Source organism: Acinonyx jubatus, chromosome E3 (genome assembly GCF_027475565.1).
Source record: "Acinonyx jubatus isolate Ajub_Pintada_27869175 chromosome E3, VMU_Ajub_asm_v1.0, whole genome shotgun sequence".
NCBI classification, from domain to species: Eukaryota; Metazoa; Chordata; class Mammalia; order Carnivora; family Felidae; genus Acinonyx; species Acinonyx jubatus.
Genome location: NC_069398.1, coordinates 32,973,897 through 32,992,784, shown reverse-complemented (window position 1 = coordinate 32,992,784; position 18,888 = coordinate 32,973,897). Strand labels below are relative to the sequence as shown.

The 18,888-nt window shown below is 55.3% G+C and overlaps 1 protein-coding gene and 1 long non-coding RNA gene across 3 annotated transcripts in view; one reads left to right on the top strand and one right to left on the bottom strand.

The window, feature by feature from the left end:
* SDK1 (sidekick cell adhesion molecule 1) overlaps nt 1-18,888 on the top strand; it is a 553,308-nt gene that overhangs the window by 425,767 nt on the left and 108,653 nt on the right. For both annotated transcript variants that reach the window (XM_053213474.1, XM_053213475.1), the window contains 3 exons: nt 14,068-14,177; nt 15,823-15,973; nt 16,578-16,815. In XM_053213474.1, the coding sequence (XP_053069449.1) occupies nt 14,068-14,177; nt 15,823-15,973; nt 16,578-16,815 (499 nt within the window). The remainder of the gene's footprint in view (nt 1-14,067; nt 14,178-15,822; nt 15,974-16,577; nt 16,816-18,888) is intronic.
* Nucleotides 15,889-18,074, bottom strand: LOC128313672 (uncharacterized). The gene is made up of 3 exons (XR_008294680.1): nt 17,560-18,074; nt 17,178-17,346; nt 15,889-16,029 (listed from the first exon to the last, which is right to left on the bottom strand). It is a non-coding gene; the product is annotated as an uncharacterized LOC128313672 (long non-coding RNA).

Below are 18,888 nucleotides of genomic sequence, written 5' to 3'. Positions count from 1 at the left end.
GCCATACTGCTAGAACGGGAAGTCCCTGACAAATATTCTCTCTAAGGTGTCTTAAAATTAACTCAGCAAGCCTAACAATTCTGGGAGTGGTACAGATGGTTGAAACTTGAAAACCAAAAGAGAATTTTTCCCCCTAAAGTGCATTATCTGAACTGCTTGTGTTTCAGTGTTCCTAAACTGTAAACATTCATCTGTATAAAGAAACCTCGTTCCAAACCCCAGAAGGTAAAGATTAAAGACTTTTCCTGGGCTCCTTAGGACAGAGGACAAGCGATGAGCATTTTACCGCTCTGTGCGCTGGGAGCCCCACATCGCTTCCGTCACAGAGCCGGCGTGCCCTTCTCTAGTGACCACTTGGCCACGTGAAGAAGACGCCCTTTTCCTCAAACACCTGGATTGACTCCATCAACAGACCGCTACCAAGCTTTATGTCATACTAATCCAGTTTGGGCTGAACGCATTGGACTGGTTCCAAACATACACTGAGTTATCCCAAGAAAATTTCATAATGGTTGCGGCAAAGGTTAGCATGAATATCCTTTTTTTTTTTTTTTTTTTTTTTTTTTTTTTTTTTTTTGGCCAAACCAATCCTACTTTTATTTGCGACCCGTTCCTACTAACCTCGGAGGCATAGAGCAGAGGGTGTGCCTTGAAAAGTGAACCGATGAGCATCTCCTTAAATGCCTTGGCAGGCACTTCACCGCTAGGCCAGGGTCCAGTCTTCTGGGAGCTCCAGGCAGAACATACTCAACTCCGCCCACATCACCTGCTAACACTCACACGGCCCCTCCAGGGGAAGAGCAGGTCTGCAGCCCCTCCTGTCGCTCTCAGGGCCAGGACTCTGGCCACGAGATCTTTCCAGAAACCCCATCCTGACCCTCTCCTCGTGCCACCCTGGGCATTCACCACCTTTCACGGATCACCTCCGACTCACCCCCCAGGAAAGGCCATGGACAAGTTCGCCAAGAATACGTGGTGCCCAGATGAAATGGTCGGTGACCTGCGGACAAATGGCACAGGCTTGGGGGTCAGAGAGCCTGGACCTTGAATCCTAGCTCTACCCATCCCAGCCGGTGGCTGCAGGCAGGCCACCCAGCGCTGGCTCTTTGTCTGTAAAACAGATATTCCTACCCATCTTGAGGGGTTGCTAGAGAATTCGAACGCTTTGTCATACTTACTTCTCTAAGACACACGTGCCTCTGCTCTCTAGGCAAGAGGCACTTTACAAATGAAATCTCTTCCGGGTACCTGCCAGCCTGCAGGCGTGTCCCTGACCTGTGCCCCTGACTTTCGTCTGTACTGCCCACCCATGTGGTGTTCCCTCCATGAAGCCTCGCTTCAGCTGGCCCAGCTGCTTCTGCGAAAACATCTCGGTGGGTTCCCTAGGCCAACTTTCCTAAACTCAGAACAACAGGGCCCTTGAGACTATAGCTGGAATAGGAGAAAGCTTCTGGAACATTCTTCACCTAATTCTCTTTGGACGGATGCAAGCTGAGCCCAGGCTTTCTATGCTGTGAGACTCCAGCATCCCCTCTCACAGCTGCTCTGTGCCTGGCGGGGGGCCTGAGTTCAGAGAGGAAAGAGACGCAGGAACACTGGGTCCAGGGAGAAGTCGGCCACTCAACGACATGCCACACGGGAAGCAGGGGACGAGTTCCTAGGGGGCCCCGGGTGCCAGCAGAACACGGGAAGGAGAGACTTCACCGGTTCAGGCGGTGGCAGAGGCCCCGGAAGGAGATGGCGTCTGCACCCTGACTCGAGGAACCAGGAAGGTGGGTCGTGGCAGGCAACGGCCGAGCGGCCTTCCAGGTGTGAGGATTTGGGTCTTACCAAACACTTTGTGGCAGGAGAGCATCGTTTTCTTCCCTTTGACCCACTTCTCAATCATACGGTCTTTGCAGAAAAGTTTCCTTTAGATTCTGACTGCTTTTAAAGCGCACCGGGAGGCTCGTATTACTTGGCGTCATCTTCAGTGAATTATGGGATAAAAGATCCTCGGAGCAATGCATTGAAGGGCCGCGTGATAAGCTGATGCTCAGATGTGGGTTCAAGTTGTAGAAAGCAGCTTCTATAGGTATTTCTCGTTCGGTAACGCTTTGCTTAATTAGTAACCTTTGACTATAGAGCGAGCAAAACACCTCTTCCCCTGTTTCTACGGCGCGCATAGAAGGGGAAAATGCAAATGTTCTATGTTCTCATTTGCCGCTCCGTTCCTGCTTGCCTTCTCGGCACCCCTGCCGACCCCTGCCGTCTGCAGCCATTTGCTGTGCTCTAATAGCCAAAATAACATCTAGTCTTCTCAAAAAGGTTGCTTCGAGCAGGTCCCCTGTACTGAAGATGCTGGTGGTACAGATAAAGCTGTTTCCATCCCGAAAACGGGGAGGGGAGAAGAGCCCACTTAGTGCTTATTTGTGCATAATAGTACCATTTTCTTAAAAGGAACTGTTGTAGAGAGTGTTACGGGCTAATAAAATAAAGCACACGCCTGCCGACTGCGTTCTCCCGGTAACTAAAGAGTAGCGGAGACGGAACAGGTGGGGCGTCAGGGATGCCCCAGGTGGCCCCGGTGTCCACGGCAGTGGCATGTGGAGAGACGTCCCTGGAAGAATCTGAGGTGCCGAGCGAGGTTCTCTGCTTCCCGGGGCACTTCCTGCCGAGGGACTGGATCTCGGGCTGGCGAGGGGACGGCCAGGCTTCGTTTTCTTTCCCATTGGCTGGCGGGCTCACCGGGCTCCCCGGGCGAGCGTATCCCAGCCTGCCGAGCCACGGCCTCTCTCAGCGAATCTCTGCCAGCGGCGAGCTGCAGGGAAAATGTCCAGGTGGACGAGTGCGTCGACTTTCTCTTAAGCCGATGCCCGCGCAGCCCCGGTGTTTCCCTTCGTGCCCACGCCGCCCGGGGCTTTAGGCCAAGCGTGACCTGAGAATTCTGGGACCATGGCTCTTCTCCACTCCCTTCAGCCGGATGTGCCTCCCGTCTGCACCTTTGGCCGCTCCTTGTGGTCGAGTCCTTGCCACGCCCGTGCTCTGCCGAACCGTAGCCTCTGGGGAAGACACAGCCCTGACTCTGACAAATAGGAGAGAGACTGATGTCCAGCCGTGCAGGGGAAGCAGACGGCTGCAGGCCTCAGAGGAGGCTGAGGTTTTTTAAAAATGTTTTAATGATTATTTATTTTTGAGAGAGACAGAGAGAGAGCATGAGCAGGGGAGGGGCAGAGAGAGAGAGGGAGGCACAGAATCGGAAGCAGGCTCCAGGCTCTGAGCCGTCAGCACAGAGCCCGACGCGGGGCTCGAACCCATGAACCACGAGATTATGACATAGGCCGAAGTCGGATGTTTAACCGACTGAGCCACCCAGGTGCCTGGAGGAGACTGAATTTATGAAGACGTTGCATTTGAAAGTAGGAGTTGTGTACTATTTTCAGCGTCTTCTTCCCTTTAAGAGCCCACCCGAATGTTAAAGAGCAAACCTGGAAATACGGAGGCTGAGAGAGATACTAGGATTTTGCCATAAAATACTTAGAGCTGCAGCTTTGCCCTTGACCTTTGTAGGATGGGCAGGACGGGTAAGGACCTGTGGGGTCCGTGTGGCCGGAGGCCAGACCAGGAAGGGACAGGCCGACTGGCAGAGCACAGCGCCGAAGCAGGAACGTAGGCGCGTTGGTGACAAGCCAGGCTCCAGGCTGATGGGCGTAGGGGAGTCCGCAGCGTTGGCCGGCAGCCGACTGTGGTCGCCAGCACCCTGCTGCGTGGTGGGAGTAGCAGTGCATTGAAAGCATGGCACTCACACTTATTAAGCACTTAAGAAATGGAAGCACATCATCAAAATAATCAAGGCAAACGTTTGAGGAAAGACTGCGTTCCTGGGGAGGCCCGTGGCGAGGATGCAGGGCCACACCCGGAGACACCTGGAAAGTCAGGCAGGCCCAGGCCAGAGTGGGCCCAGGGCCCAGGCGAGCTCAGGGCGGGAGGTACTCCGTGCCCAGAGAACCGAGGAGGGCCGAGTCCCCTGTGACGTGGGGCCTGCAGTCGGGAAAAGGCCCAAGCTCCTGGTGCTGGCAGGCAGGCCGGGCTCGAGCGCCCAGAGGGTCAGCTGGGGGTCAAGCCGCCGGTACTTAGAACTCACTCACGAGCAGCCCAAATCCACGCTTGAAAAATGTTAAGTCCGGCAATCCCTGGCCTCCTTTTCCTGGTATAAATTATGCCACGAACGGCAAGGGGGCTCACCCCGCCTGCCCTCGGTGGCTCCCAGCTTCCCCCGGCCTGAAGGGCACGGGCCACCCGAGCGCACAGAGGGACTGCCTATTCCGCACCCATCATCCAACGCAGCCGGGATACCGGGCTCCAAGTCCTAACCGGGGGGGGGGGGGGGTGAGGCAGATGGGCCAAGAGGGCCCAGAGCCTCTCCCCCTGTTCCGTTCCCGCAGAAAGGTTCTTCTTGGTTTGTTACGCGGTCACAGGGTCCCCAGAGACCGAACGTAAGCTCGGCGAGACCGGGCATCTTGTCTATCCTGTTGTGGCCGCTCACCTGGGACCCAGGCAGGCTGGCTGCGTGGGAGTAGGGTGCCCAGAAAGCCTGCGGGGGCAGGTCACCGCACAAGCGCCTACTCGTGGGCAGAGCCTCCATGTTCTCGCGGCGTTTCCTGTCCTTACCTAACCATCCACCTGGCTCCTGTCACCTCTTCCAGCGTGTCCCGTCTGCAGCAGGGTCACAGGCCAGACGTTTTTTGCCTCATCACTCGGAGATCTGTAGGTGGGGACTTGTAATCACTAATTATATCTCCCCCTTCCCTCATTAGGGATGGAGGTTAGAGCCGTTTGCGGCCCTTCTCAGGCGTATCTGTCAGCAGCTCAGCTGTAATAAACTCTGACTAGTTGAATTTCTTTCTCATAATAGGAAGAAAAAGAGTGACATTAGTTCTAAATTGTCTGTAGAGTATGCAAAGGAGGGCTGTCACCAGTTCTAATGGCTCCTTCAACAATGACGTGGTCACCTGCGTAATGTGCCAAGATGGGCTCCTCTTTGTTCCGGGACAACGTGTCTGGCTCAGCATTGAGGCACAGCCGTGCTAGGTGACTGCGACGTCACTCGCGGATATTTCAAAGTGTTTATTGTTTGCTTGGTTGTGCCTGATGACACCCTGACAATGACTTTTCTCCCTTATTTCTTGACCAGCCTGGGAAATCCATACAAGATGAACGGCTTGAACCAGCCTTCTTGTTCATTAGTCTATCGGATCCTTTTAGGTCCTATTACGGGACTTTTAAAAATACCACAGAGCAGCACATATCATGGCATCAGTGACGGTGCAGGTAGGGACCTAGGGAAATGTTTTATCATGTCATTTTCCTGAAAGAGAGGTCAACACGTATAGAAATCACAACAGTGAAACCAAATTAAGTTTTACGAGGGTAATATTTTTCTATTCATCTTGAGGACCGCTCTAAACCTTTCGTCCTAGTTCTCCTGTTGGATTTTTAGGTTCACCCATGTTCCATTTTTTCAGGCACCAGGTTTTATATTTGTGTCATTCAGTCACCCGTTCATCCAGCAGACATTTATGAAGCACCTCCTGTTTTACAGGTTTCTGGTCTGGTGCCCAACTCCAAGTTACAAAGACTTCCAGAACCTCACAGCCCAGGGTGGGGGTGGGGGTGGGGGCATGGGCGGGACGGCGGGCATATAATCTGGTTCACGCAGATGAGACCTGCTGTTAAGAGAGAGCCCGAAAGCAAATGGGGGCCTGGCCTGAACAGCCGAGGAGGGCTCCACGGAAGCGAGGTTGGCGCTGGGCGCTGCAGGGTGAGAAGGGCGTTCTGAGCAGAGACAACAGCCGCGCAAAAGGCAGAGTTGGAAAATTACATGGCACCTCTTGTTTTAAAATACAAACTTAGTTTTTATTCAGGTATGGCGAGGCCACCAGGTCAGGAGATGACTCACTGAAAAAACAGTCTTTATTGACCGTTCCCAGAGGAGGAGGCACGGGATGCCACACGGGGCCACAGGGGGAAGCCCCAGGGCCGGTCAGGAGGCCAGGGGAGGTGGCGCTTGGGCGAGAGCCTTACTCTGGTTTGTGCGGGAAGGAGTGGGGAGGCGGGAGGGCAGGCTGAGGCCTGGCCAGCTTGAGTAATGTGAGAGGCTCCAGGGCATAGGTCCCTGGCCCTGGGTGATGAGGGCAGGGGGACGGTGGCCCAGAGCTCGGGAGCCCCCTGGAGGAGGGGATACAGTGTGGGCTATGGACCGAAAGCTGTGTCACAGGCGAGTTGTTTGCTCTCTCTAGGCCTCGGCTGCGTGCCTCCTGGGGCAGCCGCTCCAGGGTCCGCAGGGCCCCAGAGGTCAGGGGTCAGATGCAAAAACTGGAAGCGTGGCTGGTGCACCTGCGGGGGGCGGCTGCAGGGCGGGGGTGTGCCCAGGCGCTGTGGGAGGGGGGAGGGGTGCGGGGGTTCGTGTGAACGGCCTGGTGAGTTTCTGCAGTGAAAGCATCATGGGAAACTGCACCTCCTGGTGTCCGAGCAGGGTGCCTCGGAGATGACTTCGGGGGGGAGAGTCATTTCCGTCCTCACTTTACAGGCAAGGCTGAGGTCCCCGCATCACAAAGCAGGCGGCAGGTAGCAGGCCGGTTCTCACACCCCCGTGCCTTTCGCGACCTTCCCCGTGCACGCCACTCGGAGAGTGGGGTCCCAAGTCCTCGCCGGCATTTCAGGATCTTGGGCAGTGGCACAGGGAGGTGTGGGTGTCCCGTTTGTCCGTGAGAGGGGTCGTATCTGATGGGAGAGAAGGGACAGTTGCAGAGGAGGCCACCTGCATGGGCTGGGGAGAGACTGTGAGGGGATGGCCCGGTCCCCAGGCTGCATACAACCAGCCCCCAGACCCCGGGCAGCCGAGCTCAGAACACGGGCTCCAGAGCAGGGACTGTCCTGGGTGCACAGATGGCCTGCGGGAGAAGCCTCTTCACGGGAGGGGAAGGCTTCATGGGAAAACCGTCCCTAGAAGGCTCTTTCAGGTGGGGGCACATTTGGGGACTGTGTATAAAGTGGGGGAACCCTGGGGGGGCCCACGGGAGGCAACACAGGGAGGACTGGGTGGGACGAGGCACGGACAAGGAGCAGGAGCAGGCAGCAGCAGGGATGACCTTGGAGCTCCCCCGCGCAGAGTGCCCCGTCACGGCTGCAGCATTTGGGGGCCTGTACTTGAGGGACATACCCAGGTGCGCTGCACAGGGTGACTGACGAGGAGCCAGCTCTTTCACCGAGAGGCAGGTCAGGGCCCCGCCAGATTGGTGGCTTTCCAACCGCCGGTCAGGGATGCGACTCCCCAGGCCACTGAGCACGCAGACCCTGCGGCCAGCCGTCGGCAGCCCCGAACCTTTGGTCTTAAGGCAGGGAGGCTCTTACGAGCAAGCACATTCTGCTGTGTTCAGTTCGCTGACTACACTACCTATCGGAGTAGTTCGAGCAACAGGTCAGGAGTTTCTACGCCAGGTCCCGTCCCTGGAGTCAAGCAGCCGTGAGAGGCTGCAGGGCAGCCTGCCTGCGAGCACCGGGCAGGGTGGGAGGGAGCGGGACGGGGAGCTGGGGTGGGGGCAGAACAGACGCTGTCGCAGGAGGGTCAGGTCTGAGGCGCTAGCTCAGACGTGAGCAGAACTTAGAAACGTCCACCCGGTAGTCAGTACAAAGGCAGGCCACACACGGGGGTCTGAGCCACCTGAGCAGGGACACCGAACGCTAGGAGGAAGGAGACCGACGCCGAGGGAGGCCAACAAGGAGGGCGGGACACACCTGCAGGGACACTGCATTTGGGTGTCACTGGGGGCAAAGGAGGAACCAGAGAAGACAAAGCTGGAAAGCCAGAGGGGGGGCAGGAGAACCCACTGTCCTTGAGGCCGCACATGGTAGGAGACCCAGCGGTCATGTCACAGTCCTGCTTCTGCAGATGGAGGGAATGTTAAACAATTACAAAAGAATAAATAAGTAACCAGCGGGCACAGCTGTGAACAGGAGCGAGGACTGGGGATCCCGGCTCGGGCTGTTGCAGAGCCTGAACCCTCCTCCGTCAAGTGCAGGTACGATGCCCCCCCCAAGGACTCATCAGGGTTCCAGACGGACGGACGGCCTAAGCCCCTTCCTGGTCGTGCGCGACTGGCCAGCAGAGCCATGCGGAGATGCCCCGTCTGTCCCGCGTCCTCACCGGGGCGCTTCATTTGGCTGGGGCGCGGGGGACGCCGCTCAGAGCAAGAGGGGCCTTGGTAGCCGTGGAAGTTGCTGGACATGCAAGTTTTCCTGCTGACACCAGAGTTCCAGCCAGCAGGGTGCACTTGGCTTGGCAGAGTTCCCTGGAATGAATTCTTGAAGAGTCTTTTCCCTCTCTTAGCTGCGGGTGAAAGGAGAGTGTTCTCATGCCACCAAGCCCCCCCCACCACCACCACCTCTCCCGGCACAGTCGCCCGTTCCTAGGCATCCTCTCCTTTGCCGGTATGTTTCGGAGGATGAGGTTAATGACCGTCCTGGGAGCGGCCATTCCTCTGGCCTTCAGGGCCTCAGCGGGGTGTTGGGGGTCCTGCCCGGGCAGGCTGGCTTCCGCTCGACTTCTCAGAGGCCCCGCTGGCTGCAGGCTGTCCTAGGGCAGACGGCTCCCGTTCTGATGGAAAACCCGAGTTGGCGAGGGCGGTGGCCTCTGGGACCCCCAGGCATTAAATGAGCACCTGTGTCCCAAGGAGCCCAGCCCCCCAGCCAGACAGGGAGGCGGACGAGCCAGTGAGAGCCCTCCAGGAGGAACGTGGCTTTTGGAAGGACAGCAGTTCCTTAATGGATCCTAACGACCACCCCCTGATGAGTGGCGTTTGAAATGTGTGGCATTTCTGCTTTTGTATTAAGTATTGTAAAGTGCTATTTGTTAGCTTTAAAAGAAGAAGGAGAAGAAGAAGAAGAAAACCGTCAAAATCCCAGCTTCCCCGTGGAGCTCTGATTTGTTTCATCTTTAAAGAGCGCCGCCACACTGTATATCCAGCACATCATTAGTGAACAGCTAGTTACTTCTAGAACACTCCGTCGTGATGGTTTTGAAATCTCACTAGAGAGCCGGAGGAGCCCAGCAAGTGTCAAAAGACTTCTTTTCCTCGCGAAAAAGAATTCTGGTCGCTTCAGATCAAAATGTAAACCCTTTATTATAGAAACTTAAGCATTCCTCCTCCCCTGCTTCGGAGATCCGTAAGTAAAATTACATTTTCGGTAATAATTTGCTTTTGGAGCTCAGCGCAAGACAACCTCGTTTCAGTACTGATTTTGAAATCCTGCACATTTGTATATGAAGCCAACAGGTTGGGACGGCTCCTGGGGGTGACGCCCGGGGGGGCAGTGAGGGGTGAGACCCTGAACCTGACTGGGGGCTCTCATGCAGACAAAAGGGAAGACAAACATGGCAAGTCACCTCAGTAAGGAGGCAGAGGGGCACTGCCTGTCCTTTTGGTGAAGCGCTGGACCAGGGGTTGGCAAACTTTTCATGTGAAGGGCCCGATAGTTAATCCTTTAGGCCTTCGGGCAGATAGTCTCCGCTGTAACTAAGCAGCTTTGCTCTGGCAGCATAGAAGCAGCCATTGGCAGGAACCAAACCACCGAGTGTGGCCGTGTCCCAATAAAACTTTATTGACAAAAACGGGAGGAGGTGGGCCGGATTTGGCCCTCGGGCCGTAGCGTGCTGGTCCCTGTCCTGGGGTCTGGTTTCATGAGCTTGCCTACGGCTCGTCTGTCCTCAGGACCGTGATTGTGTTTGTCTTACTATTTATGATTTGGCTGAGGCTCTGTGAAGTTAGATGTTCTAAGTTAGAACTTACAGAAGATTGAAAGTTCCGCACCCAGAGGTTAGGGTTGCCGTGCTCTTGTAACCGGTTTTACTTCTAATTTTGCCATCTTGTGGCAAAACATGTGTCCTCGTTGGTGGAGTCCTTGCGCTTTGACTCTGGTATTCTCTGAACCAGTTTCAGCACCTTGCTGGTTCCCTCACCAACAAGCAAAAGGAATCTTTGACCTGTACTGTGTATTCATAGGAGAGTCATGTTTTTAAAAGGATATGACAGGCAGGAGGAACGCTGTATCTCAGGGACACAGAAGATGCCCTGAGAGGACAGAATGAGTGGCGTGGGGGCAGGGGCGTTCCTGGATGCTTCCCAAAGCCCCGGCCGCCCTGCAGCTTCTAGAGGAGCTCATGGGCTGCAAGGACAGGAGTGGGGAGGGGGCACACTTTCGAGGGCGGGAAGAGCCTTTGCAAGGTGCAGGTGTTTGCGACTAAGTGACGCCTCGGGGTAATGACAGACTGGCTTTGCAGGGAGAAGTGGCGGGCAGAGCCAAACGGAGCCACGCGGCGCCCACCTGGGCTCACCGCTAATTTGGCACCCGTTCAAATCCAGGTTGTTTAAAAAGGAGACGGAGCACTCCATGGGAAGGCAGGGAACTGTGACCTTGGGTGTCCCCATCCATTCATCCTAGCCCTACAGCCGGAGGCTCCCCTCCGCAAAACAGAAGCCCTGCACTCGACCCACAGTGACCTTCTCAGAAGGCGTGTTAGGCATGGCTGGGAACATGGCGGCAGGGCCTGGGAGCTCTCTCTGCAGAGGGTCTCCAGTGTGGAGTGGCATTCTTTCCCAGGAACGCTAAGCGGGTGTCATCTTGCCGGCCCCTCACGTTTCCCAGCCGTGGGGCTAATGCAGCTGCAGGCCAGGGCCCCCGGGGGACCATGCCAGCCGGTTCCTCCATGTCCTCCACGCCAGCCAAGGCAACCTCCACGGATGCCTTGCAGTGTTTCTCCGGTAGCGTATAAGGAGGCCTTGCCCGTTCCTCTCCCGTCTTCTCAATCATGTGAGCGGAACAGGCTAGAAACCCAGGGCAGGCGACCCCTGCTGACCCCGCTGAGGCCGTGTGCTGAGCCCCGGCAACCACAGTGGCTGCATGGCCAAGGGCACGCTCCGAGCCCCCGGTGCCCATTCAGGCCAGTGACGTCCACGGGGTCAGGGCAGTCACCGGGCCGGCAGATGAATGCTTTAGGCCAGTGAGGCAACCAGACAGATGGAATCCAAACACGCCAGACTTTGAGGCCAAAAGCCTGCCACCACCAACCCTGTCGTTTCTTACCCGGGGTATTTCTCTACACCAGGAGCTCAGACAAAGCAGCCATGGCTGGAGGGGTGGGGCTGGGGACACAGGGAGATAGCAGGAAGGAGTGCCTTCGCAGAAGCACAGGGGCCCCCACGGTGGGGCCTGGGGATTTGGTCCACAAATGGCACTTGCTGTGCGTGTCCCCCCTCCATGCGCGCAGACACGTCAGGACGACAGTGCTCTGGGACAGCACTCGTGCCCCGGTTCCTGGTGGTGGTGAGCAGGTGCCCACAGCCCACACCTGCCTCGGTCACTCGGTGCCCCGAGCGCCGGCCGCCCTGCTCCCCAGCACCCTCTGAGGCGTCTCCGTAGGGGCTCAAACAGGAGATAAAAGGTCTTGAACTGACTCTCCTGAAACCGAAGTCATCTCTTCCCTTTTTCCTTTCATCCTCCTTTCCGTTTTTCCCCCTGAACTTGTCTTACGAGAAATGGTACAAGTACTGCAGTCAGTTCAGTCTCCCGAGGGTCCCTTTCACGGAGAGGAGCTCACCTGTCACCTCGGACTCAGAAACCACGACACCCTGCCGTGAGGCCCAGATCAAGGGGGGTCCCTGACACTCAGTACAATTCGGCTGAACTGTTAGCGTTTTGACTTTGAGGCGTGTTAACGTCTAGAACGGTGCTGAGCAGACAGTGTGGTCCCAGCCCTCCCGCCACCCCCGCCTCCCCTCCCTGCCGCTCCGTGTGGTCCCCTCTGCGTGGGGCAGAACCGCGGCAGACCCTCCAAGTCTGGGGCACGGCTGCGGTTTTCCTCCCGCCCTGTAGTTCATCTGCCAGCTCCCCTCCTTCACCCCCCAGATTCGTGCAGGGTCTGCCCCGGGCTGGACGCTGGGCCACGGGCGGGGCTCCTGAGTGGACATGGTGCCCTCCCTGACACCACACGGCGGGGGCTCGCCTCCGTTTGCCCAGCAGCGTTGCACGGACCCAGGCCATGGTCAGTACTGGCCAGTCTTCCCCTTTGGGCCCCTTCCACATCACGGGCACAGTGGAGGAGGCCGGTGGCGGCCCTGGGCCCTGGGGGCACGTAGTGCTGTCTGTTTCTGCAGCTCCTCCAACCCAGGTTAGCCTAGACCCTCCCTTCTCCAACACAGGCGTTCTGTGCACCATCCTCGATGTACGTCTGCTCTCTCCCTCTTTCACCTCTGTGTCTCTGCGGGCTCCGGTGGGGGCCCCAGTGCTGATGACTGGGGGAGACTAGCCTCCACCGGCTCAAGGGTCCTGGAGGCTACCCACCTGTCCCCAGCTGTGCCGACTCCATCATCTTTTCCTGATTTCACTGCCCATTCGACTACCCTGCTGCTTTTCTGACTCCCGGGCCGTGCATCGACTCTGACCTCCGGATCTTTCTCCACCACACGTTTTTGACCAGTCATCCCGCCTTTTATTTTAACGTTTTTGATTTTTTAAACGGAGTTGAAATTCACGTAACATAAAGTTAACCATGTCAAAGTACACAGTTCACCCGTTAGTGCGTTCGCGATGTTGCTCAACACCCGGTCCCGGAACGTTCTCATCACCGCGAGAGGAGGTCCTGTACCCGTGAAGCAGTCACTCACCCTTCCCTCCTTGCAGCCCCTAGCACCCACCGATCTGCTTCCCGACTCTGGATTTACCTATTCTGGGAACTGCATGAAATGCAGTCGTACAATATGTGGCCTTTGGGGTCTGGCTTCGTTCACTTACCATCATGTTTTCGAGGTTCACCCACCTTGTAGGTTGTAGGTTCCTTTCTACAGCTGCACAGTCCACGGTGTGGGGGCACTGTAGCTGTTGATCCGCGCGTCCGCCCGTGGGCCCCTGTGTGGCCTTCCCCTGTGGCCAGAGCTGCCGTGAACACGTGCACCCGTGGACCTGCTAGAGGACCAGCTTCCGGGCTTCCCCCTGGGAGCAGAACTGCTGGCCCATATGGTCGTCCTCTGTTTAACTGCTCGAGGAACGGCCAGACTCTTTCCGTGCTTTCAACATGGGGTGTTTAGAGCTTCGAGTCTGCATTTAGCTTTCTGGAGGAAGCGGGCCTGTCGGCACTGTGTCCGCTCAGGCTCCTCCTCGCCCTCCTGGACCGCCCTCCGGTTTTCTGAGATTCCGGGTTCTTGTGCCGTTCCCCCAGCCCCCTGGCCACTTGCAAGCTTAACGAGCACATTTCTGCTCATTTGTGTCGTTTGACACCTTTATGAAGTGTTAAAAGCTCAGGGCCCTGGAATGACCCACCTCGGCACGGCACGTTTGGCCTGAAACTCCCTCTGTGCTCCAGCCTTCCCTCCACGTGTGTCCGCTGGGTCCCCCAGAGCCACACAGCCTGCACAAGGCCGAGTGTGCCTGACACAGGGATGTGCAGTCAGGGCTCTCCTGGCTGGTGTGAGGTCATGGTGTCTCTTGACTTGGCCTGCTGGTCTGGCTCCCGGGCAGCGGCCAGTCCTTCTCCGCGAAAGGTTCTTTGAAGAAGCGCCAGTTCTTTGAAGAGTGTGTGTTTGGGACAGAAGTGGGCGGAGACTCCGTGTCCCCCCCCCCCCCCCCCAGTCATCGTGTGTTGGAAATGGCTCTGGACCCTAAGTGAGGACACGCGGCCACGTGGGGTCACGTGGGATCCTGGCCTGGTCTTCTCTCTGGGCCTGTCTCTGCATCCTCACCTGTTAAGCAGGAGGGAGGACGGGATGGTGTGACGTTCGTGACGTTTGTCCCCAGAGACTTCACCCTCAGGCCCCGCCCTCTGGGTCCTGACCCTGGCAGGACCTTGGACTTAGCAGGAGCCTTATCTCCAAGGCTTAGACCGAAGGTGTGTGCAAGATTCAACTAACCTGCCCGTGTGCGGGACACGGGGTGGGTCTGCCCAGCGTGACTCGCACCAGGCAGTTGCACACGGTGTAAATGGCAGCATCTGCTTTGTGGCTCCTCCGTCCCCTCTCACGATCTTCTCTCCCACAGGTTGGAGCCATCGGAGAGGAGGAGGAGTGGGTCAGCCTCTACGAGGAGGAGAATGAGCCTGACGCCCAGACACTGGAGATCCCAAACCTCACACCCTACACTCATTACAGGTGAGAACCTCGGGTGCTAGACCGCCACAGGAGGAGGGCTGGCAAGGCCAGCGGGTGGCTTCAGCCCACAAGACCAAAACCCAGCTCTGTGTATGTGACCGAGGCATTTCTCAGCAGCGGTAACAGTCCATGTTACCTGAATTCACGTTACATGAATCCTCAGGAAGATTCCAAGAGAGGGTATATCCCGAGGCCAGATTAGCAGCTCTCCTTCCTTCAACACCAGCTGCGATGGCTCACTCTTATGTTAGGCTTAATACCAAAAGCCCCAGGCAGCCCAGACGTGGGTCTTCACAAAGCCCAGTGACCCCTTGCGCCTGTCAACAGTCTGCGTATAAACAAAGCACCTTCCACTGAACATCCTCTGCTTCCCGTTGCAACGCCCAGGAGCTGCGGGCCTCACTAATCAAGCACTTAACATACCATTTAACCTTTTGCTTCTTGATCCTGAAACCTATCCAGGCAGTAAATCCTTGGCCTTAACAAAAGGTAGCGTGATCACAAGCCGTTAGAGATGTTATAACTTCCCGTAAGATCATTGACCAAGATGAAATTTCCAGTTATCGCCAGATGTTGAGTTTGATAATGTCACTGTTCTGCCAGGACGGATACTTTTCATAAGATCGGGGAGTAAAAGACTAAGAATGACTAATTCAGAGAGTAAAAGGTGAAATTACATCTTTGTAAAGAACATTTTTTTTGAGTATAATACCGACATTACGTTTTTTTTTCTTCCTAAATGCCTAATGAGAGATGCTGTTCAAGCTTCTGTTCGTTTTAACAGCCTCCCTCAGATTAGAGCAGATGAATCAAGGCACCACGCACTCGCTTTTCGAGAAATATTTTTCTCCGCACGTGAGCTGCAGGGCCTCCAGGCTTTCCATGTGAAATTGATGTCAGTTGTACAATTGCTTCGAAGGCCAGAAACTGTGATTAGAGACCCCTGTCCGTGTCCTATTCCAGACTCTGTAATAGATGCGTGTTTGCTCAGGGTACATTTATTGGACAAAAGTTCACTCCAAGTAATCTACATACAAATCACAGAGAGCTGAAAACATTAGCCCAACCAAGCTTTAAAGCACATCCGCCCCCACCCTCCTTTCATAGGCAAGGAAATGGAGACGAGTCTGATTTGCCTCGGGTCCCAATTGCCAATGGGGTTCGGGTCCTGGGGTGTGGATTCTGGGGCCAGTGCACCTCTCCTGAGCCGACAGAGAATGGGGGTGTGGGCATCCGATCTGGTGAAAAGACACCAGACTCTCGAGGCCACCATTTGGTCGTGACATCCTGACACTCCAGTTCTGTCAACTGCTTCTTTGAACCCCAACCCCCTGTCCTTACCCCAAACTCGAATCAGCCAGTGGCATCTGACGACACAGATTTCTGGCCATGAAACCCATTCCATTACGCTGCACTCGGGAATGTGGCATCTCTGAGTTTCAATGAATTTCCCATTCTTTGGAGGTTTTTGGGGAAAAGGGCCAGATACGCAATGTGCATTTTTAATGAAACCAGGTGGAAAGAAGGTGCCCTTGAGCGGCAGCCTTGTTGACACAGAGGGACACACGCCTGCACCTTCCGAGAACGTTGTGGGTTTTTTTGTTCTGTCCATCTTTCCATATTGCCTTTTGCCATTTGCCTCTAGATTTCGAATGAGGCAGGTGAACATCGTCGGTGCCAGCCCCTTCAGCCAGTCCTCCCGGGTCATCCAGACCCTGCAGGCGCCCCCGGACGTGGCTCCGACCAGCATCACCGTGCGGACTGCTAGTGAGACCAGCCTGCGGCTCCGCTGGGTGGTGAGTTGGGGGGCCAGAAGTTGGCTGCAGGGACGGTCATCTCCAGTGTCCAGGACCTAGCGTGAAACCGGAGCTTAGTGATGTGTTGGCCACGGCTTTGTCTTAGTCACAGCTAACCTCTTGGTGAAACCAAAAAGTATTGCGTTTTCCTGTTGGGCTTGGGTCACAGACCAGCCCCGGAGACCCTGTTAATTAATTAGCAGCATCACTCACTGGGCTTCTTGGAACTGAGGAATATTCTCTGGGGGAGGGAAACCAGTGGTGCCATAAGCTGGACCTGTAAGTCCTTAAGCTGGGTCAACATGAAGCCAATACTCAATGTTTGTAAGAGAGCCAGCCTGATATTTATTCAGAACGTTTCCCCCACAAAATTAAGCCAAGATGTATTAAAAGAAATTACGTCCAGCCAAAGTTACTGATAGGGTTTCATTTAATTAATGGAAGAAAAGTTCTGGGGGGACAAAACGCGGTAAAGGTTCCAAGCATGTTCCCCGCGGGAAATATTTTCCAAGGAATTGGCCTCATAAGACAGGCCCAGGCTTGGCGGCCTTGACAGGTGGCAGTTCGGAGATGCCGGCTCACCCCGGGTGTCGTTTGTTTCCAGCCCCTGCCCGATTCCCAGTACAACGGGAACCCCGAGTCGGTGGGCTACAGGATTAAGTACTGGCGCCCCGACCTCCGGCCCCAGGCACTGGCACAGGTCATCAACGACCGGCTGGAGAGGGAGTTCACCATCGAGGGGCTGGAGGAGTGGACGGAGTACGAGCTCCAGATGCAGGCGTTCAACGCCATCGGCGCCGGGCCCTGGAGCGAGGCGGTGCGGGGCCGCACGCGCGAGTCAGGTGAGGTGGGGGGGCTCTTCCCGCCCCGGGGCTCAGCCCCCACCCGTGTCCCCCGTCATCGCGTCTCATTGGCTCTCTCCCCACCTGTGTCTACGTCCACACTCTCCTAACCCAGTAATCAGGTCAACTGTGACCGTGACTTAAGTAGAACGTCATTAGAGTGAATGCCACTAATCTGAAATTAGTGACGGATTTTACGGGGGGCTGGATTCACGGTATTATTTGCGAAGTGAGGCACGGTTCTCACCATCAGTGATAAGAAGCAAGAGTGTACAGAGTTCCTAAGGGAGATCTTTATAGCACGAGGCCCTCAGGACCTCCTCTTGACAAAGTAGTTTGTGGGCGTGTTAAGATTGTCTCACCTGCACTGACAAAGAGCCCCTCGAAGGTTCAGTGGCTTTAACACAATAGGAGTCCACTTTTCAGTTGCCACCAAGTAGGACTGTTCCTGTTCAGGGGGTGGCTCTCTTCGAGGCGATTCAAGGACCCAGGCTCTGCCGTGCCGTAAGACTAGTTGTCGTCTGTGCCCAGCTACCAGAGGGAGAAGAGCAAAGAGCGGGCATGCCTGACCCTTAGAATCTTTCCAGAGACGGTACACACTTCTCTGCGCAGAGCCACCTGGCTCGGGGTTGCCGCCGGTTGCCAGGGAGGAGGGGGACGTGTCGGGTCAACAGGCAAAAATGCGGACTGCGGTCTGGTAAGGACCAGGGTGTTCCCTGAACCTTCTGGGCTTTGTGGGCTGACCTGTGGTTTTGGGGACCCTCGCTGGCCCAGTTTGAGATTATGGAGTCCCCAAAAAGGGCTGCTGTGCGATTGAAAGGGTATGGTGATACAGACCAGCTCCTTCCACCTGGTCTGAAACAGCTAGGTTCTCTCCTGAACGGGTGGAAAGGTATCGTTCTTCTTCCAAGAGGACCGACATTTAAAGAGGGGTTTGCCAGAACAGCCGGGGCTGCCTCAGATGCCTTCCTGGCTTTCTTTTCGGCTGTAGGTTTCACTACGTTAGCAATAAAAGATTGAGACTGTATGCTCAGCTTGTGGCTGTCTGATCACATGGATTTTTAAAAAACTCTATTCAGTGTCTGAGTCTTTGTGACAAAGAAGAGAACTTGAAACATTCTAAGGGACTGTTCTAACGCCAGTAACAGGCAGACCAAGAAAATATTAGGGGGAAAAAAAAAACACGTCACCGTGACTAACTAGAAAATTGTGGACAAAATATAACTAGGGGGGATTTTGAATTTATTGGTTGTCCTCATAAGAAAAACAGGGGAAATCCCCATGTGTCAGAGACACGAAGGGACGGAAGCATTGGGTGGTGAGCTGGTGCGGTGGCTGGCCCAGGGGGCTGGCACGGGGAGGGGACATCCATCCTGGGAGCTGCAGGACTCAGGACATGGTGCCCATCCAGGAAAAGGAGGTTCAACCGTGAGTCTCTGCAAGGTGGGGGGTTGGAATCGACACACGTGCCTACAGACAAGGCTCCTGAACACTGTACCATCTTTGAAAGAAGAGACTGAAAAGCTCTGCCCGAGGAAGTTTGTCCACATCTACCTGTCTACCTGGACGCTGAATGGGAAGAAGCGAAGTAACTCTAGGTCCCATGCCCGACTCAGGTTGGGGCTCCACCTTTACACTGTCCCAGAGACTTGTAGAAAAGAAATTAATGTAAAACTTGGTTCCAGACACCAAAATCACAAGCAAAAAAAGAAAAATTTGACTTCATTAACATTAAAAGCTTTGTGCTTCAAAGACTACCATGAAGAGAGTTAAAAAAAGAACACAGTCCCCCAATCGTAGAAGATATTTGCAGATCATACATTTGATAAGAGAGTTATGTCCGTGATGTACATATAAAAACTGTTACAACTCCAAATGAAAAGATGCCCCAATTAATAACTGTACAAAGGATCTGAATATCCATTGTTCCAAAGAAGACATACAAATGGTCAGTTAAGCACGCGAAAGGATGTTCAGTGTTATTCACGGCCAGGGAAGTGAAGATGAAAACCACAGTGAGTGGCTAGTTCGCACCCCTGAGGTGGCTAAAATAAAATCTAAAATCAAGATGGA